Genomic DNA, 27,819 nt, shown 5'->3' with positions numbered 1-27,819 from the left:
AAAGGGAAAACAACATCTAGGAATGATTCTGCTTCTGTTCAGCAAAAAGCAGTTAAAGATTCAGCATCTGTTCAAAAAAATGGCTTTTGGTAATTTAGGGGAAAAATAAATCACATGTACTCAGAGGTGATTAAATTGAATGAAACATTGAAGGAATATATCAACACCAAATAACAAAAGGCTGGAAAACTAGAAAAATCTTTGATAAGCTATTCAGATGAACTAATAAAACTGCAAAAATCAAAGGTTGAAATGAAGAAAAAGGTATCTGACAATGAGGCTTCTCAAGACGAGCTGTTTCAAAAAATAGTAGAGTTATAAGACAGAGCATGCAGAGGTTTTCTGCTGCACCAGAGAAACTGGAAGGAACAGCCTCTATTCATTTTTATGAAAGTTCAAATAAGCAACTGGACTGATGTTCCACACCAGAATTTGTTAATTGAAAGGGCAGATTGAGTGTGTGCTCCAAACCTGGCCATGAGAAAGGAGCCAAGACCTACATTAATAAAGATGCAATCATGCCAGCAGAAAGAGCTGCAACTGCCAAAACTGTGGCAGAAGGGCAAATTATAAAAACAGCAGACAGCAGAGTTTTTGTAGAAAATTGTTATTCACTGCACACAAGGCAGAAGAGAAGCAAATTTATGCCAGCAATCAGAGAATGTCAAGAGGTAGGTGCGAGATTCAAGCTGCTGTATCCAGCTGTCTTCATATTACTATTTCCTGGAGAATCAAAGACATTTTTGGGTACAGAACAGGCTAAGGAGGAAATAAAACAGAACAGGCTAAGGAGGAAATAAAAAAGTACATCCAACAAAAAGTGAGCCAGTAAGCAAATGGGGAAAATGATTAACAGACATAAAAAAGCACAGGAATTGACTAAAAGAATCAAAAGTAACTTGGACTTGATGTAAATTTGAGTGTTGGGAGACTGAAATGGTCATGTGGAAGACTGACAGCACTGAAGTTAGTGAATGAATGTGAGATTCTAAAGCATCAATTACATTTGTGAAGTACAGCTTTGCAAATAAAAGTAACTGAGAAATGACTGAACTTTTGTTGACTTTGTTAACCTTGCTGGTGGGCTGTAAAGCATATACTCCACATTATGTCTTTAAGGTTTAGAATGACTCTAAAGGGAAAAAAGAAGTAACTTTTTTATCCTTATTAGTATTTGTATGAAGCATTTCATGATGTAAACCACGTTATATATAGTAAAGCAGTTTTGTGTAGTGTGTAGTCAAGGGTATTTTAAATTTGGGAGAAGTATTTTCAGTAACTGTTGCATGTGTTAAAGCTATTACAGTAAAGTATTTTTGTTCTAAGAAATATAAGCTTTACAGTATAACAAGAGACAAAAGGCTGGACAAAAGCAAGTTTAATGTTAATATGATATTATCTTGGGCTGCTGTGGTGGGGTGAGCTGTGAATGTGCACTGATTACATTGCAAGCAGAATTAAGATATTTTCTATTATTTTTACAAGGATGTATGCATAAATTAATGCCCTTGGCTTAAGCTATAAACAAGTGTTTTTGTAAGCAAGTAGGTTTTAAAAATAAGAAAAAATGATGAAAGTCATGAAAAATACCAAGTTTCTTATATCTGTAAAGATATTAGCTTATTTTTCCATTAGAACATATTCAGAGGGAGTCGATGTCTGCAGCTGAAGAAGGCAGCTGTACATTCTGTTCTGAGTGAAATTTACAAAGAGTCATTAATGAGCACTTTTACATAGAGACAGCTGTCTGTAGTTGCAAGCAATTAATTTTGAGAGTGCAGAGCATTCTTTGCTGATGGAAATGCAACATTTCAAGATACAATGGCAAGCAATCCAATGAAAAAGAAAGTCTGAAACTATGGGAAGTGAATAAGAGATAGCAGCCTCAATATTTTAATGCATTTAAAAGAACCATGTGCAATTTAGTTTTATTTAAAGATAGCTAATGCACTTTTTCTTAAGGTTAATAGTTGATGTTTTCTGAAAACATGCAAGCTGTGTTTATACATCTGGGAGGGAAATAGAAATAAGAAAACAAATAGACAGCAATCAGTTTAAGTAGGAATATAGGCTGTATCTGCATACCATAACAAGGGTAGTCTTCATTTTTAGGTTATGTAATGCCTATGGATGAAGCTGTCAATTTAGTGCAATTGTTCCTATCTGGATGGTTAAACTTATTATTGTTTAATATGTACATAGATTTTTTGTGTGTTTGTTTAAACAATGAGGGTGTTCTGAAAATGTGTTTAGTTCTTTTTTTTTCTTTTGTTAGAGGGTTTTCATTAAAAACAGAAATCCTAAAAAATGTGACATAGGTTCAACTGGAGATGAGAAGAAGTAAGTGTATAACAGATCAGCCTGTCAAATGTTAGTGTGTGCATGTAACACTAAAGTTGGAAATACGCATTCAAAAAACTGTCGGGTATAACGGGTGGAAACAATGGCTTTTTATTGTAATGGCCATCCTATCCATATTATCTTGGAACATAAATGGCCTTACAGGTATAGACAAAAAGGAAAGAGTAATGACTTATATTACAAAATGCAGAGTGCAAATAGTAATACTGCAGGAGACACATTTAGAAAGAAATGAGCATGTGAATTTGACAAAAATGGATTTCAGGATGGATATTCAGTAGACTATCAGGGATAAAGGAAAAGAGGAGTATTTATAGTAAGGGCTAGACAGGCTCCAATAGTGATAGAATAGGGAAAAAATACAAGGGGCATTAGGCAGTGGAGGAAGATTATGTTGGAGAGTATTTATATTCCACCAATTGCTTTTAGGAAGCTTAAGAAAATTTTGGGAGGAAAACGTCAGCCTTCAGCAGGGAATATTATGTATAAGTGGGAATTGGAACTTAATTTGCAATAGTGAAAATGTAACAGAAGACCTGGAAGGGAAAATATAACAAAAAGGGTAGATTTCTGAAGAAATTTATGAAAATATTTGGTACGGAAGATGTGAATTTAGTAGTAGGAACTCAGACAAACTTTACATATTATTTCAGAAGGTAAAATAACTGGGCTGGACAAGATAGAAATTATATTTCACAGAAACATTTGCATTTAACTGAAAGTTTCAACCACAGTGACTATTTCAGATCATGCACCAATAACAACTAAGATAAAAATGCAGGGCAGTGAAGTGAAAATGAGACACTGGCACTTTCCCACCTACCTGTTAAAAAGACAGGACTTTAATGAATTGGTAGTGAAAATTCTTCAAGAGTTATTAGGGAAGACAGAAATATCTTCAGAAGTTATAGCTAGTGAGTAGGATAAAATGAAAATGGAGTATAAAAATATGGTAGAAATAAAAGAGAAAGAGAGATGATTAAGAAGAAATAGGAATTAATTAGAAAAACTCCAAGGAAAGGGTGCCACAGAACCAGGAACCAATAAAACCACAACAGGCACCCAAAGAGGCAGAAGGTAATAATAAAACATGAGCCTGTAGGTGTAAGCAGCAGCAGGTTTAATCACATAAACGCCACACAATACAAAGCGTTTTCATCCACCAGACTTCCTCAGATGTAAAATGAAAGAATGAAGACTGTGCCTGCTTATATACCCCTCCCAATCTAATTAGTAGTTAAAACAATTGTTTAATTGACATCAATTAAATCCTGTAACTAAAATATTCATGACAACCTTTTCCACAAATACAGATGAAAGTAGATAAAAACATGCACATTTTTTAAAAGAACTTTAAATATATAAATACTAAAACCATCACAAAGTGTTGGACAGATAAATAAACTTGAATCAAAAACCAACAATAAGAACTTGCAAAACATTGCTGCTGCTTACACCTACTGGCTCGTGTTTTATTATTACCTTCTGCCTCTTTGGGTGCCTGTTGTGGTTTTATTGGTTCCTGGTTCTGTGGCACCCTTTCCTTGGAGTTTTTGGATTACTTGTTACATGGAGGTATCTGAGGCAGAGGCTAGCTTCCAGGATGGGGAAGCAGTTCAAGGTACTGACCTGGATTCGCACCTGTCTCGTGTGGAGGGGCAGCTTACCCAATTGATTTCGCTTATGACTGGTAACTCTCAGTGAGGGAAAGACAATTCTTTTGATATCAACCCTATGAGGCCTACCCACAGGAAGGATTGCATTTCCACTCCTGCATGCAATCAGGAAGCTGATTTGGATCGCAGACAGGCTGATGTGCCTGTAGAGGAAGTAACTGCAACTGCTTCCAGTTTGCCGTCAAGGGGCACTAGAGGTGAGGCTGCATTACAGAAGGGAGCTGCAACTAAATTTTGTTACAATCATTTGGCATTGAATTCCCAGAACCAAGGTCCGAATGGACAGTCCTCCCTTTTAAGGGAACATGGTGTTCAGGGACATGCTCCTGTGGAAATGACTGATAATACGGCTAATGGTGACAATGGAGTGCACGAGTGGACGGACTCTTCCTCTTTGGCTTCATGGCTTGTTAGTTACAAGTCTTTTTCCAGTCACCAAGGTACTGATAATAACTTTATATTTAATGACCGGGATGTTGAGAAAGACAGTGAAGTGTCTTACAGAGCCAATATTAAAAAACTCACTGATTTAATTTACAAACATAAAACTCTGGGTATTGACAATTGTTACTTGCATGATTGTATTAAAAGGGGTATAGTACCCAAAGGATTGCATTTTTATAAGTTTCCAAACAATGTAGTGGAAGGCTCCCCCCTTCACGAAGAATTGTTGAGTATTTTTGACCGTAGTGGTTTTGAAGTCATGAGAGCCCTGATTAAAGAAAATGAAAGGACTATGGGGCAGGTATATCAGGAGATAGAATACATTAATGAAGTAGTGACCAATGATCTTATGTTTTCTGTTGAAAATTAGAGGAGAAAATATTTTATTATTAAGCAACAGGTGGAAGAAAAATGTCATGTTATTTTTAAAAGGAAGTGTGGCAAAATAGATAGGGATTTGAGGGAATACAGACAGAAAAAAGCATACCTGTACCCTAAGAATGACAAATTTGGTCGAAACAATAATTTTTTTGATAAATCTGGACCACAACACAGTACTTATTCCTCTTCTTTTCCACCAGGGGGACACAATGCCTGGGACTCTATGGATCATAGAGAGATGTACAGTGATTCAGGGATGGGGGAACATCAGGATTCAAACCATACTGAATTCCCTGAACTTAGGAGATCAGATAGGTTAAGGCACAAATTCCCTGTGCAGTATTTTTACAGGGGTCCCCCAAACGGCACAAGATAAATAAGAGTGGTAGCCAGGAAGGGGGACTAGCCAACATGTTGGACCAATGGAGTACAGGGAATATTACTGTGGATGGACCATGTCACACCCTACATGACTTTAAAATTTACAATTACAGTAGTGAGGAGATTGACAGGAAACATTTTCTTTTATTTTCAAAAGGTTTTAAATTCATCCCCTCTACAGGGGGTAATTTAGTGGACAGCTTAATAGACTTGAGGATTTTTCTATGGAAAAAGAATTTAGATATTATGTTTCAGGGGCAACAGGATGGTGGTACTAATAGTGGTATTAGAAGACCTAGTACCTATAATCCCCCTATACACCCCCAGCTAAAAAATTTTGAAAGGGAGGTCGAAGAAGAAATCAGGAATGTTTATAGGGGTGGATGGCATGGTAAATTTAACATGACTAGAGAAGAAAAGGTACTTCTCAAATCCATTCAAGAAAATAGATACCTGAGGGTGATGCAACCCAATAAAGGTGGAGGGGTGGTCTTCATGGACAGTATTTTGTATTCCAATAAGATGATGGATATGCTTAATGATACCAGTAGGTATGTTAGGGTATCCAAGAATGAGATTAACGTAGCATACCGTAAGATTGATTTGGTTTTACAGGACATGCTGAATGACAATTTTATAAACCAGGACACTTTTAAGTATCTCAGTGTGGACAGACCCCGTATCCCTGCTATTTTCGGGATACCCAAGGTACATAAAAGTATGGAGGATCCACCCCTGAGACCCATTGTGGCAGCCAATGGCTCTAAAATCCATCTGTTGGCCAAATTTTTGGATATAAAATTGAAAGACATTTGGGTTAGGGCCAATGGTATACTTAAGGACTCCTGGGAATTTTTGAGAAGCATTAATAATAACATGTATTCAGATTCCTTAATATTTGTAACCCTTGATATTCAGGATTTATTTAATGTGATTCCACATTCTACAGGGTCAGAATGGTTCCTGGATGCCATTCACCAACATGGAAAACTTGACCACAATACTTTTCTGGTTTATACAGAGTTGATGGATTTGGTATTGAAACACAACTTTATATTTTTTGAGGGTGAGTTGTTTAAACAGATCCAGGGAGTGGCCATGGGGGCAAGTTGTGCCCCTACTTATGCCAACATTGTGCTCATGGTTTGGGAAGAGAAGTTTGTGTTCCAGTCTGAATATGCACAATATTGGGTATATTACAAACGTTACCTGAATGATATTTGCATTTTTTGGAAAGGTAGTATGGAAAAGTTAACAGAATTCATAGACTATCTAAACCATACCACTAATTTTTTGAAATTTACTTCCCATATTACACATGACTATATGAACTTTCTGGATGTCACTATTAAAAAAGACGTCCTAGGGCAGCAGTTTACATCTAATGTATATAGAAAGGAAACCTTTTCTAACTTGTACCTATATTTCACCAGTTCCCATCCGTTTAAACAGAAGAGAAATATTATCAAGGGACAATTTGTCCGTAGTTGTAGGATGACCTCTTTGGACTCGGACTTCAAAGACGAAAGTCAGAGAGTCAAAGAAATGTTTATATCTAGGAAGTATCCTAACTATTTAATTGATGAGGTTTTGGAGGAAGTAAAGAATGGGAGAAAGGATAGGTTTGCCCCTATTTTGGGAACAGGAGATACCAGTGTGATAGTACCAATAAATGTGCAGAGTACCACACAACTACCAGGGGTGACGTTACCAGGGATGAAATCAAGAAACCTTGGGGGTAACTATGTGATATTTTATAATCAGAATACCTCTAGGGTTAAAAACATTATTACTCAACACTGGAGCAGGTTTAAGTGTTATTCAGAGTTGGATGTTTTGTTTACCAACACCCTAGGATTTACATATAAAAAGGCAGGAACCTCAAGGATTTGCTGGAGTATAATGGTTCTATTGTTTCATGTAAGAAATTGGGAACCTACAAATGTGGGGCATGTGCCCAATGCCCATATATACTTAGACAGGATTCTGTATACATCCTGTCAAGAGACCATCAGATTCAGAGTAGTAGTTTTTCCAACTGTAATAGTGAAGGCTTGATTTATTTGGCCCTATGTAAAACCTGTGGTGCATTTTACATTGGAAAAACCACTCGTAAACTCAAAAGGAGGATTTATGAGCATTTATATGCTATTAGAGTCGAAGATATTAAAAATGCCTTGTTTAAGCATACGCTGACATGTCCCCAAGCAAAATGGGGCTTCTTTGTTGTAGAGAAGGTGCAATGTGATGTGAGGGGGGGCCCATGGGAAAATAGGATAGAGGTGAGAGAAATATTTTGGCAGTTGTTATTGGAAGCCAATAGATTCCCAGGGCTGAATGAATACATATCCATTGCCCCTATTTTAAAAATGAGAGCTGCAAAACTATAAAATAAGTATATATAATGTTTTGCAAGTTCTTTTTGTTGGTTTTTGATTCAAGTTTATTTATCTGTCCAACACATTGTGATGGTTTTAGTATTTATATATTTAAAGTTCTTTTAAAAAATGTGCATGTTTTTATCTACTTTCATCTGTATTTGTGGAAAAGGTTGTCATGAATATTTTAGTTACAGGATTTAATTGGTGTCAATTAAACAATTGTTTTAACTACTAATTAGATTGGGAGGGGTATATAAGCAGACACAGTCTTCATTCTTTCATTTTACATCTGAGGAAGTCTGGTGGACGAAAACGCTTTGTATTTTGTGGCATTTATGTGATTAAACCTGCTGCTGCTTACACCTACAGGCTCCTGTTTTATTATTACCTTCTGCCTCTTTAGGAATTAATTAGAGTGGATGACCAAGACTAAAGTACTGCAGAAAAAGGGGAATCTCACAGAACAAAGAGAGGCTAAAATGTAGAGTACTAAACAGAAAATAAGAGTATCTGGATAATACGCATGAGTTTAAAGATTGCTATTAAGCAAATATTTTTTGTTAATAACACAGGAGCACCAAAACTTTTAGCATAACAACTTAGGTAACAGAAGGTAGAAAGGGTTGTTGCCAAACTGATAAGCCTATAACAAGAAAAATAACCAGATATCCTGTACAGGTATTATAGGTATTCCAAAAAGTTTATGAAAATTTGTATAAAGCAAAGAAATGTGGAAATCAAGAAAGAGTACAAATGGAAATATTTATGGAAGGTTTAATTGTCCAATGTTAGAGGTAGATGAGCATCAACAACTAACAGTTAAGGCAGAAAGGGATGAGATAAAAATGGTGATGTTTAATTAATCTTCAGGATTTTTTTTCTGGAACAAATGGTATTCCTCTTTAAGTTTGGAAGTTAGGAGGGAAAAAACTGATAAGACCTGAAACATTTTGTTTTACAGTAATTTAAAAAGAGGGGAAGCAGCATTTTGGAAGAAAGCTAAGGATGGTAAAGACCCATCAGACTCAGCTTCATACAGACTGAATACACTTTAAAACCACGATCATACAGTGTTTATGTCTGTACTACGATATACATCTATATCTATGTTAAAACAATGGTAAACGTGTTGCCAGAATTGATAGATAAGGATCAAAGTGGTTTTGTGGAGGCGAGACTAACATTTGACAACATTAAAACAACAATGATAATCCACAGGTAAGCAGAATGTAAGAAAATGCAGCTGTTGTTTGGTCAGCAGAGTAAGCTAGGATTTTATGAGTAGGGCAATGGAAGCATTTGCAATCTCTGATATAATAATAAGGTTAATTAGGAGGCAGAAATTAAAGTGAGATGGTTCCTCTCTGATAAGTTGTGTTTGAACAGAGGAACCAGGCAAGGGTGTCCTCTTTCCCCTTTGTTATTTGTTTTATATTAAGAGTCATTACCAAAAAAAATAAGGGACTTGGAAATGCAAGGATATAACTGGTATGGAAATCAAGAAAAGTTGGATTTATTTGCAGATGATATCATTTTTATACCTGATAAATCCAGAAAAGAACATCTTAGTGTTTTGGACATTGTGAGACAGTTTCAAGTCTTTTGTGATATAAAATTAAGGAAGATAAAACAAAGGCTACAGCAATAAATTATGAACCCACACACAAATTGGTTCAGTGATACCCATATTTATGGGGATACAATAAGTTGAAGTATTTAGGAGTACCAATCAAAAAGGCTTCTTTTATGGCAACTAAAGATAAGTGGGAAGAGACTAAACAAAAGACTGAGAAACTGGAAGGTCTTGTTTATGGATACAGATGTGACAACGTGAGGTATTGTCAGCTATGCTAGAAGTTAGGGCAGTGGATGTGCAACATATGCCAGCACAGCTAGCTGAAATTTGGTAAAGAATTATATGTAATTTATATATCAAACTGATTTGTACAGATGCTTGTGCTGAAAATGTATTTGTGAGGTTTGCTTGTGTTGAAAAATGTATCAACAGTGGGCTCTGCTGGAAAGAAAAGAAATATACATGCATATAGTAACTGGTTAAATGTATGCATTGTAACTGTTGAAACAAATATATAGAACAGAGGATACTGGAAGAAAAGAAGTTAATCATAGTCCAGCTGCACCTAACTTTGAAAAAATGTTCTGAAATTAAATTACTGGGCCAAGGCCAGAAATATGCTATCTCACAGTTTTGAATGAAGCCAAAGCATGGACTGTTAGTCTCTGTAGGAAGAAGAGAAGTGTTGAAATTGTTTTACAGCTTTTAGATGCTGCAATAAACCTTAGCAAAGCTTGAGATGCATTGTAACACATATGTGCTAAATCTTGGCAGCTTCTAGTGATGAGGTAGTGTGGGAAACAGAGTCAGATGACAAGATGTGATGTCATTCTGTAATCTAGAACAAAAATCAGGTTTAATGCTAGATGAGACTGAAGTCTCATTGCACTCTGTTTTTGAAACCAGGCATAGAAGGGTCACTCACCTACCTCATCTTGCCTTGCTCTAGTAAGTGAACCAGGGAATAGTTAAGTACTGTTTTTCTGTATTTGTGTGAATCTATTCATCTGTGTTATTTCAATATTTCCTGTGATTGAAACTCTGCTGTTTATTGTAAATAGATATTCTGCATTTTCATATTCTTTTATTACTTATTATTAAATATATTTAAACTTTTCATTGTGGCTGGTCCTTTAGATCATATTTTAACCTTTGAAAGTACTTATATCTATTTGATGACACTCTGTGGCCACTCCAGAAAGCCTAACTGCATTGGCCGCACACACTATCATTTGTATTAATATTAATTTCACTCAGTATAATTGGGTACACTTGTAAGAGCCTTAAAATAGCTGGCTTTGGTGTGTCTGGTGGCAGTGTAACTACCTTATAGTCCAGGCAGAAGGGGGCATAGCAAGCAAGTATGTGTGTTTGAGGATATTCCTGCAGATGTCTTGATAGGGACTGATGTTGATAATGCAGTACCTTGTGTGCATGCAGTTACATGCAGTCAGGCTTGGAGACAGGCATTTGGGGCTGGTAGCCTGTGGGAGACCCAGACAGACCCCACACCTGAAGTCAGGGCTGGTGAGGTATTTCAGGGTGATAACTACTCTGTAGCAGTGATACTGAAGGTGAGCCACAGCTGCTGATAAGTACTGATGTTCCCTTGGACAGAGTGACTGCAAGGGCACAGGTGAGTTGTAGAACCCTGGCTGACAGTGAGACACTGCTGTCAGAGGCTACCATGCTTCCTGTGGAAGGTGAGCTGGGAAGCATTACTGAGGTAGAATTGAGACAGACTCAGCTGTCAGACCCTACACTAAGAGGCTAGAGGGAGGTAGCTAGTGAGGCACCTAATACTCAAGGAAAAGTGGAGTCTGTATAATGGAACAAAGGGTTACTGTATACAGAGTGGACTCCTGAAGGAGGGCTAGAGGGTGAGGTAATACAGCATGTGGTGGTGCCCAGACCCTACCATCTGGCACTTCTAGCCATAGCCCATGACATTCCTTTTGCAGGTCATATGGGCATAAAGCATACCAAGAGACACATTATGCAGAACTTTTACAAATCCGGGATTGCAAGGGATGTAACAGAGTGCTGCAGGATCTGTGAGCAGTGTCAAAAGGAAGGCAAGGCAGGAGACAAGGTCAAGGCATGCCTGTGATTGAGTAGCTGTTTCAGAGGGTAGCTATGGATATTGTGGGGCCTCTGAGTACTCCAAGCTCCACAGGGAATAAGTACATCCTGGTGGTAGTAGATTATGCTACTAGATACCCCGAGGCAGTGGCTCTGCCCTCCGTTGAGGTAGAGAAGGTGGCAAATACTTTGTTAGAGATTTTCAGCAGTGTAGGTTTCCCAAGATAAATGCTAACAGAGGTGTCAATGTCATGTCAGACTTGCTGGCTTGTCTGTGCAAGTGTTGTATGGTGAAGCACCTAAAGGCTGCCACCTACCATCCCCAAACTAATGGTCTTGTGTTGAGGTTAAACTCTACACAAAAGACCATTCTACAGGCATTTGGAGACCAGCTTAAGAGAGAGAGAGAGACAAATAACTGACCCATCTGATGTTTGCATACAGAGAGGTATCCCAGGAATCCACAGGTTTTTCACCCTTTGAATTGTATTAGCATAGTGTGAGAGGGCATTTAGATTTGATTTGTGATGAATGGGAGGGTGAGTGCGAATCCCACAAGGAGTCTGTTATGGCATATGTCCTAAACCTCAGGACAAGGCTTAGGGAGCTTGTGGGCTTGGTCCAGAAGAACCTGACAGGAGCCCAACAGCAGAAAAAAGGTCTGGTATTACAGGAATGCTCAAGGCTGAGAGTATGCTGTGGGACAGCAGGTTATGGTTCTCATCCCTGTCAGACACAATAAGCTGCAGGCAGCTTGGGAAGGACCCTTCAAAGTGGTAAAGAAGGTCAGTGATGTTAATTACATGGTAGAATTGCTAGGCAGGAGACAGGGGCACAAATTGTACCATGTTAGTATGATGAAGCCTTACAATGACAGGGAGGCCCCGGCGATGAGTATTTGCAGTGGGTGGCAGGAGGAATCTGAGGGGGAGTCTATGGGTACATCGAGCCAGCCAGCAAAATGTGAAGTTACTAAAGTGGAGCCTAGGTTTGCAGGCATATGACCTAACAATGCAGCACTGTAGTGGGGTCAGCAATGCCAGTACAGATGGGATTTCAAGACAGGGTATGGGTTAATGTAATCCCAGAAAGACCCACTCCTCTCACGCAATGTTTCTCCTGGATCACTTGAGAATCTAGCTTTGGTCTTCAAAGGGGGGAGAGATATAACAATGTGAGGTATTGCTAGCTATGTCAGAAGTAGGGCAGTGGATATGTAACATATGCCGGCACAGCTAGCTGGAATTTTGCAAAGAATTATATATCATTTGTATATCAAACTGATTTGTACAGATGCTTGTGCTGAAAATGTGTTTGTGAGGTTTGATTGTGTTGAAAATGTATCAACAGTGGGTCCTGCCGGGCAGAAAAGAAAGATACACGAAGGTAGTACAGTGGATATAAAAAGTTTATACACCCCTGTTAAAATGACAGGTTTTTGTGATATAAAGAAATGAAACCACAATAAATAATTTCAAAACTTTTCCCACCTTTAATGTGACCTATAACCTGTACAATTCAATTGAAAAACAAATCTTGTTAGGGGGAAAAAAAGATAAAAAAAATGTACAATAAGTTGGTTGCATAAATATGCACACCTTGGAACTAATACTTTGTTGAAACACCATTTGATTTAATTACAGCATTCAATATTCTTGGTTAGGAGTCTATCAGCATGGCACATCTTGACTTGGCAATATTTGCCCACTCTTCTTTTCAAAAGTGCTCCAAATCTGTCAGATTGTGAGGGCATCTCTTGTGCCCAGCCCTCTTCAGGTCATCCCACATATTTTCTATTGGATTTAGGTCTGGGCCATTCCAAACCTTTACTTTTTTTCTGCTGAAGCCATTCTTTTGTTGATTTGGATGTACACTTGGGGTCATTATCAGGTTGAAAGGTGAAATTCCTGAAAGTTTTGGGGCAAAAGTGACTGGTATTTGGAACTGTTGATAATTCTCTCCACCTTGACTAAAGCACCAGTTCCAGCCAAAGAAAAGCAACCCTAAAGCATGATACTGCCACCATCATGCTTCACCGTGAGGATGGTGTTCTTTTGGTGATGTGAAGTGTTGTTTTTCCGCCAAACATACCTCTTGGAAATTGTGGCTAAAAAGTTCAACCTTGGTCTCATCAGACCATAACACATTTTCCCACATGCTTTTAGGAGACAATGTATTGTTTTGCAAATTTTAGCTGGTCCTGGATGTTTTTCTGTGTAAGAAAAGGCTTTTGTCTTGCAACCCTACTCCATAGCCCAGACATATGGAGAATATGACAGATTGTTGTCACATGTAGTACACAACCAGTACTTGCCAGAAATTCCTGAAGCTCCTTCAGTGTTGCTGTAGGTCTCTTGGCAGCCTCCCTGACCAGTTTTTGTTTTGTCTTTTCATCAGTTTTGGAGGGACATGCAGTTCTTTGCAACGTCACTGTTGTCCCATATTTTCTCCACTTTTTCATGACTGTCTTCACTGTGTTCTATGGTATATCCAAAGGTGTGGAAATTGTTTTGTACCCTTCTCCTCACTGATACCTTAGCAAAATGAGATCCCTTTGATGCTTTGTAAGCTCTCTGTGAACCATGGCTTTTGCTGTAGCAGGCAACTAATTACATGTCCGAAAAATCCTACTAGGACAGCTGAACTTTACTTGGGGTTAATCAGAGTCTCTTTAATTGACGGCAGGTGTTTACCCAAGAAGACTGAATGTTGAAATTAAATCAAAAGGTGCTTCAACAAAGTATTAGTTAAAGGGTGTGCACACTTATGCAATAAGCTTATTGTACATTTTTTTATTTTTTATATTTTTTCCCTAACAGATTTGTTTGTTTTTCCAATTGAATTGTACAGGTTATAGGTCACATTAAAGGTGGGAAAAGTTTTGAAATGATTTATTGTGGTGTCATTTTTTTATATCACAAAAACCTGGCATTTATACAGAGGTGTGTAAACTTTTTATATGCACTGTAACTGATGAAATGCATGCATTGTAACTGTTGAAATTAATATATTGTAACAGAGGATACTGGGAGAGAAGAGATTAATTACAGTCCAGTTGCAGCTAACTTTGAAAAATGTTCTGAAATTAAATTACTGGACCTAGGCCATAAAGATGCTATCTCACAGTTTTTAATGATGCCAGAGACACGTCTGTAAAAAGCATGGTTTATCTGTAGGAGGAGCAGCAGCATTAAAATTGTTTTACAGCTTCTGGATGCTGCAATAAACTTTAGCAAAGCTTGAAATATGTATTGTAACACATATGTGCTAAATCCAGGCAGCTTCCAGTGATGGGGTAGTGTGGGAAACAGATTCAGATGACCAGATGTGATGTCATTCTGTAATCTAGGACAAAAATGAGGTTTAATACCAGATAAGACTGAAGTCTCATTGCACTCTGTTTTTGGAACCTGACACAGAAGGATCACTCACCTACTTCATCTTGCCTTGCTCTAGTAAGTGAACCAGGGAAAATTCTTTAGATCAGTCAGGAAAATGTAGTGAGAACAGTTAAGTACTTTTCTGTATCTGTGTAAATCTATTTGTCTGCATTAATTTAATATTTCCTGTGATTGAAACTCTGGTGTATATTGTAAATAGATATTCCACATTTTCATGTTCTTTTATTTATTATTAAATATATTTAAACTTTTCATTGTGGCTTGCCCTTTAGATCATATTTTAACTTTTGATAGCACTTATATCAATTTGGTGACAGTCTGTGGCCACTCTTGAAAGCCTTACTACATTGGCCAGACACTATCATTTGTATTAATATTAATTTCACTCGGTACAATTGGGTACCCTTGTAAGAGCCTTAGAGTAGCTGGCTTTGGAATATCTGGTGGCAGTGTAACTATCTTATTGTCTGGGCAGAATGTTACAAAGCTATAAAATCTGTACCAGCCTTTCCCATGTGTGTGTGCGTGCATGTGAAAATCAAATCTCCGTGTGTGTGTGTGTGTGTGTGTGTGTTTGTGTGTGTGTGTGAGCTGCTTAGAGCAGGGACATGAAGCACTGGTTTCACAGTGAGAGTGATGGAGGATGTGGCTTGGACACTCGGCTGAGGACTCACCTCTATAGCTGTGCCAGTGGGGAGTCTTACTGGGGATCTGAACAGAGAGAGAAAATCAGGCCCTGAACTGTGCTCCCTGTGTGCTCGTAAGGGAAATTGTGCTTGATGCAGAGAACTGCATCTGGAAATACTGTGTGTATCCATTTTTGTACCAAATGAATGTCCCTCTCCAGTGCCAGTGGTGAGGATTTGGGCTCCTTGATTACTGGGCCAGTGTGGGGATGTCACAATAGATAGTAAGATGCAAGTAGTGAAAATGTTTTTTGGTTGTTTAATTTTATACAGGACAGGCATATTTTTATAAACCAGAGGAGAAATTGTGGACAATAATCAATAAAGGGTTGAAGGACTTTATCTGGGAGGGAAAGAAGGCAAGAGCTAAGTGGGATAGGCTGACCCTTTCAACAGTACAAGGTGGTTTAGGATTACCTGATTTGAATGGTTATATTAGAGCTACACAGTCATATACATAAGACAAGCTAAGGAGTATAACTCAAAATTGAAGAAATGATGATGAAGCAGGCTAAAGTTCTAGAAATAAAACAGAGTTGGACTTTGGATGCAAGTCCTTAATGGGAATAACAACCATACAGAATATTATATTCAAAAAGTAGCAGAAAGCATTCTAAGACCTAAGCCACCATGAGAATGGAGAAAGAAGATTATGCCAGTAAGGATGACTGTGAGTAGGAGTTCAGAAAATAGACAAGAGGGGGGGGGTTATAATTAACTTGAGAAAACTGGCAAAGTAACCAAGGAATTGGGAGCAAATACTTAGAAAGGGAAAGGTAACTAGAAAGGGAGGTAACAGAGTGGGATGAGGCCAAGGAGACATTTGGACTTCAGACTCGAGACTCCCTTCCCTACCAAGGTTGATATCAGAGTATAGGTACAGGCAAACAGAAAGGGATAGGGGAATCTTAAGTGAAAGACCTGCTCTGGTGGACCTTTAGTCAAATATAGAACAGAAGCTGCTGTTAAAAAATGCATATTTAGTAGGGCATGTAACTATAAAAATCAATCAGATTAGCTTAGAAGAGATTACAAAGAGAAACTGGAAAAGCAATTTACAGAGCAATAGGAGGACATATGTATGGCTCCCAAATATGCAGCAAAGTTCAGAAGGTTTAGAATCTTTACTGGAAGTGTTTGCATAGGTATTTTTATACCCCAAGCAGACTTTATAGTATTTTCCTCAGGTAGATAGCAAATGCTGGAGGTGTGACGGGGTAAAAGAGAAAACTAGGAAGATGTTTTGGGAAGTAACTATTTGAAATGTTGGGACTCATTAGGATGAGTCCCAAAATGTGGAGTCTGTATTGCTGATAATTAGGCTTGAATATGCTAAGTACAAGGTACCATTTCTTGGAATATTCCTTTTTCTCCAAGGTATGGTGATCTCAGAGTTGGTATACATAAGTCTGAGGGGTGCAGGGCATTCTTGTCCTCCTGCAAAAAGAAATTGCAATGTGAACAGCAGTTTTCAAAATTCGCTCTTCTGTGTGTGTGTTTTTTTTAATGAATTGGCACAGTTTAAAATTTCCCTACAGAGTACTCTGTCAGAAATATTGGGTGAGCAAATGGTAGTAACCAAGGATATGAGTTTTTTTTTTAGTTGGGACACTGGATCTGAATTGCCAAGATATAGTAAGGCCTTATTAAGTTTACTTCTGTTGGCTGCCTAAAAACAATTAATAGAAAATGGAAATCTAAGTCTAAACCAACTGTATTTGAAATATTGAACATTATAAAAAAAGATAAAAAGGAAAAAGCAAATTACATAGAAACAACTGGAAATTGTGGGAACAATTCACGCAGAACAATGTTCAGGAGGAGGAAAGGTGAGGTCTAAGGGAAGACAGGAGTTCAGCAATTTTGATCTACAGACCCATAAGTCTCACTAGTCTCATATGCAAAGGCATGGAAAGAATTATCAAGCAAATTATTAACAATGACACAGGAAACTTCCAACCACTGGACCCAACCCAGTTTGGTTTCATCAAGGGCAGGTCATGCCTTCTCAGCTTAGCAGATTTCTTTGAGTATGTCACCAAAGCAATGGATGAGGGCAAAAAGGTTCCCACTTCCTCCCTTGAACAGGCCCTGGCATTTGACACAGTACCCTACTCAGGCATTGTTGACAGACTCAAGAGGTTAGATATAAACCCATTTGTCACCCAGTGGATAGTCATCTGGCTCATGGACAAGACCCAGGAAGTTAGAACTGGGAAGTCCATCTCTACAAAGAGGCCAGTCACAAGTGGAGTCCATCAGGGATAGGTTCTAGGGATGCTCCTTTTTGGCATCTACTTCTCTAAAGTTAAGATCAATGTCAAGGGCCTCTGGCTGGCTAAATGTGCAGACAATTGCAAATTAGAAGCAGTCAGACACTACTGTTCTCCAGGAAAGACTGACATAGACAAATATCTAGTGTTAAAGCCATTAAATGCCAAGAAATGCGCAAAAATATCCTTCAGGAAGTTATCCACCCTTGGTAACTCTCATACTGACAACACACCCTGAAGAATGACCCAGTAGTCTGGGACTTAGGGACACACATAGACAGCAATATAACCTTTGATCATAATATGTCTACAGTAGTGAGGAAATAATTCTACATTGTGCAACTTATAAACAAAGGTATGACACCTAGGGCCAAGACAGTCATTGTTCCACTGTATTCAGCATTCATCTGACCTATCATTGAGTACAATGCCCCTTCTGGTATGTACTTAACCAGACAAATCCAGCAACTGGAGCATCCACAGAGGTTCCTTACTAAAAGAATACAGGTAGTAAGTAACACATCTTATGCAGATTGACTCAAAGCCCTATCCCTGTCACAGGCTGTTGAGGGAAGATCTATGCCTTACATACAAAGCACTTTTGGACCCCATCCTGATGGATCTTCTGCATATACACAAAACAATCAGCATCAGAATTACATGTTCTAAAGACTTAAACCTTGCTTGTGATATCAATAGGGCCTGCTGGACAGATAGATGTGTATTGCAGAGAATACCTCTTCTCTAAAACAGGCTCCCCATCCATGTGAATTGTTTCCTAACCCAACTCAACTGTAACGTGGACAATTGGATGGGAAGCAGGAAATTCAACCCTGGTTTGCCACCTATGTCTCTAATGGACACAGGCAGCCTGTAAGTGGTTCATCTCCCAAGCTCCTGCTTACACTTATCAAGTATACCAGAACTTGTCTGAGATATGGGATCCATGCTTAAAAAGGTCTCAGTGGTCATTAGCCTAGTACACATCTATTATATAATGTTGGACTGATGATATTTTCAGAAAAGTAAAAGATATGCAATGTATAATTAATGTTAATGTATGTTTGCCTATATCTTAAGTAATAATTTAATAAAGGTGTTTAAAAAATTGTGACATGCAACTAGCTCAGCTTTAAGTTGAGTACCTCTGGATACTATATAGCTTCTACGGGGAAATGGAACCTGAGCCAAAAGCTAATGAATATAAAATGTTGGACACTGTCAGTGTACACAGCCACCTAGAGGTAAGGTTATAGACCCAAAAGAGGCAACAGGTAGTTCCAAAGAACACAGCTTCATTTTTATGTTAGGACCCATGAAAATCAATTGTTTTGAGTTAGCTACTAAAATGATATTTTCTGGGGTGGTGGGGGCACGATATTTTCTTGGGAAAGCATTAGTATCCCATAATATTTTTTTTTATTTTACTTCACATTTGTTGACCAAGATAGTACAACTGACATGTCCATTTTCAGCAGAGACCCGGGGATAAAAGCTCCAACAGATCAAGACAAGGAAGTTACAGTATATGCACAAACATATTGTATTAACATACACGTTACAGTCTCACATTTCAAGCTTATAAAGAATACAGTTTATATACAGAAATATATACAAATATGTTACAGTTTCTCTTATCAAACCTATAGGTGCAGCATATATATATATATATATAGAGTATCTGCAAAGATATTACAGTTTCTCTTTTCAAACATTTTAGTGTGAGGTTAGTTGCTATGAATAAGAAATTGCAGGGATATGGAAGTAGATGAGGCTTTAGTCAGGGTTAGAGCAAGGACATAACCAGTGAGTTTTAAAATACTGGGTTAGATTTTTTTTTAACTGATTAAGGGAGGGGTTCAGAGTAAGGTCAGATGCGAGAGAATTCCAGGTTTTGCCTACTGAATTTGCAAACAAAGATTCTCCAGATAGGTTGTTAGCTTTAACACATTGAACCAAAAGTTTTGTAACGGAACGAAGAGGCCTAGCGTTTTTGTGGGGATGGATAATGTTTTTAAGGGAGGGCATTTTTTCTGGATGGTTAATAACCTTGAATGCTACAGTAAGTTGATTAAATTTAATTAGCCTGGGGAGTTCTAGCCAACCTAAGAGGTGTAGGTTTTGACAATGGTGTGTCCTGTAGGGAGTTCCTGTGGCAAACCTGGCAATTTGATTGTAGCAGCTAGAGAGTTTGCTGAGATCAGTTTTGTTCAAGTTAGAGAGTATTGGTGAGGCATAGAGTACAGTTGAAAGCAGATGGGTATGGGCAATGGCAGTCCTAGCTAGAGGGGTGAGAAAAGGTTTGCTTTGTATAGGGAGCCAAGTTTTTTATTAACGGTTTTAATAGTTTGGTTTACATGCATCTCATATTTGAGGTTGCTGTCTGTTATAACACCCAGGAGTTTGGTATACATATCTGGTGAGATTATGGTCCCACTGTTAGATATTATAGTAAACGGAGGTTGAGAGGATTTGTGAGTAGAGGAGAAGAGCCATAGCTTTGTTTTATTAGGGTTTAATATCAGCTGTTGATTAGAGATCCAGTTTTCCACTGTATTAAAGGATTTCTGGGTTAAACTAAGGAGATCTGTAGGGGGTAGAGGCTGAGCAGATCAGGGTGGAGTCATCGACATATTGTATACAGGTTGCACCTGGGATTACAGTGTGGAGGTCATTGATAAAGAGGGAGAAAAGAAGGGGACCTAATATGGAGCCTTGAGGGACACCAAGGGTAATGGGGAGAAGGGTGGAGAGTTTGTCCTGCCAAAGGACAGCCTGCTGTCTTCCACTGAGATAAGATTTAAACCACTGTATAGCATGGTTGTTTAGGGATATTTTATTTAAGGTAAGTAAGAGTAGCTGGTGGTTAACCATGTCAAAGGCCTTGGAAAGCTCGGAAAATGGCAGAAAATAGTCTGTTGTTGTTACGGTTGGAATTCATGACAGAAAAGGAGATGAGGGCTGAGATGGTACTGCGTTGTGGTCTAAATCCATGCTGGGAGTTGGCCAAAAGATTATTTTGAATAAGGTAGTGTAAGAGTTATTTATGGATACACTTTTCCATAATTTTAGCCAGAGGGAAAAGGATAGCTATTGGTCTATAGTTTGACAGTTCAATGGAGCTGCCACCTTTATGGAGTGGTATGACATGGGATATTTTCCAGATAGAGGCTTCAGTTATGGTTCTGTTTATCAAAATAGTAACAGGGTATGCTATGACATCAGCAGCTTTTTGCAGGTAGTTTGCAGGGAGGAGGTCAGCTGAAAGGGTGGTTGGTTTGAGATTTTTTAATTAGGGCTCTAATGAGTGAAGTTGGAACTTTTTGGAAGCTAAAGGAGAGATTGTCACTGGGTTTAAGGGTTTCAGTGTTAGGACAAGTGGGTTTAAGTTTGTTAGCAAGGGCCTGGATGGTTTCTGTAAAGAAACTGTTGAAGGTGTTGGCAATGGACTCTGGCGATTTTTGGGTAGGGGCTGAGGGGGTTGGAGTAGTGGATTGCCCTGGGTGGAGGAGTTTGTTAATACCTGCTCAAAACTTCTGTGGCTTGTTATGGTGTTTCTGCTGTAGATGGCAGAAATAGTTTTTTGTGTCTAGTAATATGGATTTTTTTGTATCATTCCTATATTGTCGAAATTTGTGTTGATTTTGTGGGGCTTTAGAGGTACGCCAGGTGTTTCAGGCATTATTTCTTTGGATGATCTTTAGTTTGGTTTCTTTAGTGAGCCAGGGGGCAACTTTTGTTTTAATTATAATAGCGCGTGCAGGTGCATGGTTGTCAAGGATGGCCAGGAATGTGTTATTAAAGTGTGTTACTGTCTCATCTAGTGGTAGTTGTTTTAGAATTGACCAATTGCATAATTTAAGTTATTCTAGGAATTTATTAAGGTTGAAGTTTTTGTTATTTCTTATTGTTTTATATGTGGGTAGGTGTGGACATTCAAATTTATGCCTAATAGTATACATTAAGAAATGGTCACTTAGATCTTCAGGGAGAGAACCTAATTTGTACATGTGGTGGGGGCTGTTAATTAGTATGCTGTCCAGGATACTTTCTTTATTGTTAGGCTTGCTGATCCTAGTACTGGAGGTTATAGTTTGTGTATAACCATGTAGGTTTATGTGGGTGGTTGGAGTGTCTGCAGTGCAAGTATTCCAATCTATACTGAGGTCCCCTAGAACAATGGTCTCTTGGGGGTAGGCACTGGACAGCCAGTAGAAGATGTCTTCCAAATCATCAAAGTAGATAAGTGCTTCTATGCTGGAAACTGTAAAGCTGAAGACATTTATGAACAGTCAGAAGCAGCAGGTGAAACCCAGAGCCCCAAGGAACCCTCACTTTAATCTGTTTAGAGTGAGAGGCAGAGCTGCTAACCTGGACTTTACAAGACCATCCATTTATAAACAGTTAAGAGATATGGGGATCAAGTCTATAACCAAATAATTAGTGAAGAAGCTGAGGGTATTGGACAGTGCTGAAGACCATTGTAAGAGTAATGAAAAAGTCTCCAATAAAATATCGCTGTATTACAGTTATTGTAATTTTACTATTTGTTTTATTCCCTCCATCAAGTCTCTACCTACTGGACTTGTGTCCATCATTCCCTAGTGATGGGGAGCCCACACACCTAAAGGGAGACAGCTGTACTAGAGGCCATCATTCAGGTTGGTATTAGGGAGTTTGTGCTCTTCCCAGCATCTTGGCAATAACAGCATTTGTGTAAGTACATAAACCTGAATGTGGATGGAGGAAAGAGCAATGTGTATGAACATGGGGTCTCAAAATGCCCTCCCCCTGTGATTGCATGTTCTGTGTACTCACTACTGGGAGCTGCAACCAAGCAGTTGCTTGGTGAGACAAAAGCCTGCCCACAGAATGTCTGCTACAACACCAGCCCTCCACCAAGGAAAAGTGTCTATATGCATCCTGCTTCACCCTGCCCTGTCTTTCAGAATGGACACGCATATTGTCTTTGCCAGCACTATTAAGCACCTGATCCATTAACTGAACTCTGTTTCCTAGGCAATAATTACAAATAAAGGCATAAGGTGGTTGTTAATATACTTTATCTCTTTTGAAGTCATGTTGTTGAATGTTTAGGACGTCAAGTGTCTTAAAGTGGGAAATCAACTACTGTATGACAGCTTGCTCCAGAATGTTGCACCATGAGGACTGGACTGATGGGTTTATGAGAAGAGTAGTGAAAAAGCAATAACGTTGACTAGAGAGGGTAATTACTATAGATGTCATTGATAATTCAGGAAGGGTTCCACAGGACAGTGGCAGGTTAATGATGTGCCTAGGTGGCACTGAATGAGGGTATCACATGATTTTAGGCACACTGGCATTAAGATCCAATAATCCACAGTGGGGTAGTTTTTAAAATTTTATTTTCTTTTTAATTTACCTTATTGTACTCTTTTAAGTACTCTTCCATCTGAGTAAAATCAGTACTTGTACAACTGATGAAGGTTTGTTTAGACAGCCAAACTGGTTGGCCATTTTGCATAATCAATGAGGATTTAACAATATTATGTTTAATTATGGAATGACAAAGAAACTTAGATTTGCCCGAGAAACAACCTCTCTCCAGTGCTCATTTTCTGGTTGTTGAGAAGCCTAGACTGCCACAGTTGGAGACAGGTGGTCTTGGTTTGCCAATAGTTTTATTGCTCTGGCTTTCTGGATGTCCAAAAATTCAGCATGGCATGTAAAGGACTTAAAAGATTTTTTTAAGCCACATAGCTTCCTTAACTTCTCCATTCACTTAAGGAGTAGGACTGTGCTTGATATATCTTGTAACTAAAGGGAAATACTTGCTCTGATGTAGTAAGTGAACATTAAGCAGAAAGGTGAAGGTTTAGTTACAGTCTTTCTGACTTATAACACAGGATGTTACTGCGTGCCAAGTCATGCAGCAATGAAGACTTATGCTTACAGTTAGACTGGGCACAGAACCAGAAATTATAGTGGTCTTGGTAGAAGAATGGGCAGTAATGGCACAGCAACAGTTGAGAAGGAGGTGGTGTGCTGCAGGGAATAAGAATCTGTGACAGTACAGATGAGTGCTCTGTCAAATGGTTTCTGTATTACTTTTAGGATTGGGTATTGCGGGAGAGCTAGTTTGCTGTAATGAGTGCTGATACAGAACGTCTAGTATTTTTTCCTGCAATAAAGCTCCAGTTTAAATTAAAATTACCAGCTGTATTTTTTTTGTTTGTTTGCTTTGGGCACAACTTGCAATGATATCCACAAACAAGACCTATTTAGTCAGAATTTGGTACTAGAACTGGTCTTGAAATAAGTGATTCAGGGGTGTTTGAACTGGTTGGTTGTTGCTTACAGACTTTTTTCTGATACCGCCAATGACATTTATAGGTAACATCTGCATGCACCACTTTTGAATATGTCTGTTATTGGTATTAATTTCTGCTTATATGTACATTTGTTATACATTCATAAACAACTGTCCCTTTCAAGGATATCTGCATAATTCCAAGGATGCTCTGACATGTAGATGAAACCAAATGTTTATTTTATTTATTTTGCTACAGCTAGTGTAATATTACATAAGCAGAGGAAATGTAAGGAAAGCCAAGGTTCCACATCCTGCTTTAACTGAATAATATATATTTCTAAAAGCAATCTATTATAATTTAAAAGCAAATGCAGCATGACTAATATTATGTAATAATTTTTTTTTCTTTTTGACAGCCTTATCTCCTATTACATTGGATCCAAAAACTGCCAGCCCTTGGCTTATTCTTTCAGATGACCTGACAGCAGTTTCTGAAAGCAGCATAGAGCGAGATGTTGCTGATAGCCCTGAAAGGTTCTATTCTGGCCTTGCAGTGCTTGGGTCTGAAGGATTCACTTCAGGGAAGCATTACTGGGAGGTAGAAGTGGGCAACAAGACCAGATGGGAGCTTGGTGTAGCCCAAGAGTCAGCGAACAGAAATGGCACCATTATTCTCTCACCAAACAATGGATTCTGGGCTCTGACTTTAAGGGAGAAGGATCAGTACAGAGCATGCTCATCTCCTCCTACTCCCTTATCAATAAGGGGGAGACCTACAAGGATTGGTGTATATATTGATTATGATGCAGGACAGATTTCCTTTTACAATGCACATTCTATGGAGCATCTTCACACCTTTGTTGGCCTGTTCTCTGAAAAGCTCTTCCCTTACCTCTGTCCTGGAAATAATGATGGAGGTAAAAACAGTGAACCTCTGAAAATGTTTGCACCACAACTCTGACTCAAGAATAGCAATTTATACATATCTCTAAATTCAATGCGAGTAGGATGTGTATGTTAAATTACCAGCACAGCCACTTGTAGAAATAACCAGACTCAATGAAATATGTACAGCCTTTAGATTTGGTGTGTTATGGGTAAAATCTCCACGGACTGCTGGCTGTCAAGCTATAACAAAACAACGCAAGATTCAAAAATAGCAGCTAATTTTTTTAAATATATGTGTGGTATCTCAATCAACACTGTGTATCTGTTAAGAACACTTACATAATGGCTGTCCAGTTCAATCTGATAAAAAAATTTAATTGTACCACAAACTTTAAAATAATTTGTTTTCATAGTCATATATTAGCAATAGTAAGGTGACAACAGATCAGATGAGCTGCACACTTGTGTCCTGCAGTGTTTCAAATATGATTTTCAGGTTTCCTTTGCACTGGAGTGCAGCTTGCAGCACTGCTGTGGCTGAGTTTTAGAATTTGCAATCAACTTCCATAAGGGGTGAAAAGAATGAGGCATCTGCTGTTAGTCATTGATCATGAAAGTGGATTTCTGGATATTAGTCAGGTAAATTAGATTTATTCAAGCTGGCCCACAAATACTATGATATGCTAGTTATATTTCTCCTAATGACTGTAGAAATACAAAGGTTCGAAGTCAAATGACTGAGTGAGCACCGACAATTCTTATTGCCCACTCAGTCAATTGACTTTTAACTTTTTGTCCACTTGTGAAGTGTTGCTAAGACACTTACAAAGTCCCTGGCAGAGGTCTAAAAATCTCATTCATAAAAGAATATGATGTTCCCATGGGGATGGACTACTGACACACTTAGATGTTCACTGTCAGAGACCTAAAGTCCCACACACAGAGGAGTATGATGTTACCAGGAAATGAGCTTGGAGTTCAGCATCAGTGAACATCACACCTACAAACATGAAATAAAAAGATATTTAAGGAACTACTATGTGGATGACACTGTACCAGGCATCAGAAGGCAGCAAGGATAATGACTAAGCCAACATGTTCAATATTCATTTGATGAATTGCACAGGTAAAAATGCACCTCCCACTACAACTAGCCAGATCCCACAACTACTACATAAGTGGCTTCAGGTCAGTTATTTTACATTAAGAAGGTTTGTGGCCTATATTCTTGTAGGAGGAGAGGGTAGATTCTACCCTTTTAAGCTGAGAATTGCTGGTTGAAGGCTTATTGTGCCTGCTTATTTGAACTGTTTCTTTCTGAAATTGGTACGCCTTGTTTGTTGTAGCATAGTCTAGATTCACACCTGCTGAATCTAGCTCTGTTTGTATAACTTCAGCATTAATCCAGGCCATCTTTTTTGGAGAGGGTTCCCCTGCATCTTACAGGCAGGAGTGTGCAGTTAGAACTCTTCTGATTGAAGTTTGCTGGAACAGGGCACAGTTTTGAGCTTTTTTTATTGGTTAATTTGTTTAAATCAGTTTGCTCTTGTTTCCTACTGTTACATTTAAGGGTGTATCTGTTCTCTTGTGTCAAATCAACCTAAACACAGTTTAAATATCTTTAGCATAGTTTGGTTACAGGTTTTGCTGTATCCAGATCTGTTTGTGTGATTCCTGTGTTTCCTGCTATGCCATCTTGTGTTGGCCTGGGCCTGCCTGCACTTAGTGGGAGTAGTGAACTGGTCTGGCATAGGGTATTGAGCTAACAGCTCAGGGACAAGGGCTGATTAGTCAATTCAAGTGTTTCTCCAGTGTTTCTATTTTACTTTCATTTTTGTGGTATTTAAACCCCACGTTTGCATGGATTTATGCTTCTTTGTGTGTCGCACACCTCCGCTGCACTGTTTTAATCCTTTGCGAGGTATCTCAGCTGCATTTTTTCTCTTACCAGCACTCCTATGTAAGTGAGGACCTCGCTTGCAGCTATTGTATTGGTTTTATCCAGCCCTACTCACACCTCTCCTCAGATAGTACCCACTCTACTATCCCTGACCTCTCTTCCACAGGTTCTGACAACCATGGATGGACAATTTCCTATGGTTTCTCCTGCTAGTCTGGTTGGTATGGGAATCCTGTGACAGTGTAGCAACTGCCTCATGTACACGGATAATCCTCTACTACTACCTATGAACACAATATGTGACAGATACAGTTACATTAAGAACCTAGAATCCTTGCTGTCTCAGTCACAAGCCAGTACATCTGGCACTGAGAAATTTGTCTGCACAAACACTGTGAACACCACACCTCTATCATCATCCACACGTGTACAATACACTCCTACATATGCTTAGGTTCTCAACAAAAACATACCTAAACAAAAGAGACCTCCAAAGCAAAAACACACATACACATCACAACCCACAGCACCAAGTATCACATACAGTACACACGTCTGTGTCTCACAGCCTCTAAGGCCCAGCCACAAACCCAACATACTAGTCATAGGAGACTCTATCGTGAGACACACACATGTGCCCCTCACCAGGCTAGACAAGGAGAGAGTCATGGTAAGTTGCTTGCCAGGTGCTAGACTCCATCATATGCACGCACTCAAGTCTTTTAACAACAGGTACTGTTATGACTCTCATAGTCCATGTTGATGTGAATGACTTGAGACATACCTCTCTGGTCTATATGAAGAGAGAGACATGACTGAGCTCACTTTATACGTGTTCCAGGCAGGTATGTCCCGAGCATTAAGCAGCATCCTACCATCACCCAGAATGATGCGTCAATACAAACAGAAAATGATTGACTAACAATTGCCTTACTTTCTGGTGTCATTTCAAGGGGATCCAGTATCTAACAGCCTGGGAGGACATGACTGACAGACCACGATACTTTATCAGAGATAGCCTTCATCTGTCTCCCCTGGGCTTCGGGCTTCAGGCTTCAGGCTTCTAGCAAAGGCTCATGCCTCCCCCATAGTGC

General features: G+C 38.8%; 1 protein-coding gene across 1 annotated transcript in view; it reads left to right on the top strand.

Moving 5' to 3' along the window:
- The window catches only part of LOC122812160 (zinc-binding protein A33-like), a 416,491-nt gene extending 390,396 nt beyond the window's left edge, over window positions 1-26,095 (top strand). The window contains exon 6 of the mRNA XM_044084481.1: window positions 24,354-26,095. Coding sequence (XP_043940416.1) covers window positions 24,354-24,898 — 545 coding nt within the window. The 3' untranslated portion in view covers window positions 24,899-26,095. The remainder of the gene's footprint in view (window positions 1-24,353) is intronic.
- The last annotated feature ends 1,724 nt before the right edge of the window (window positions 26,096-27,819 follow it).

The sequence above is a fragment of the Protopterus annectens genome, chromosome 9.part0 (genome assembly GCF_019279795.1).
Source record: "Protopterus annectens isolate FY-2018-M chromosome 9.part0, PAN1.0, whole genome shotgun sequence".
Taxonomy (NCBI): Eukaryota; Metazoa; Chordata; order Ceratodontiformes; family Protopteridae; genus Protopterus; species Protopterus annectens.
This window is presented reverse-complemented; position numbering and strand designations above follow the sequence as displayed.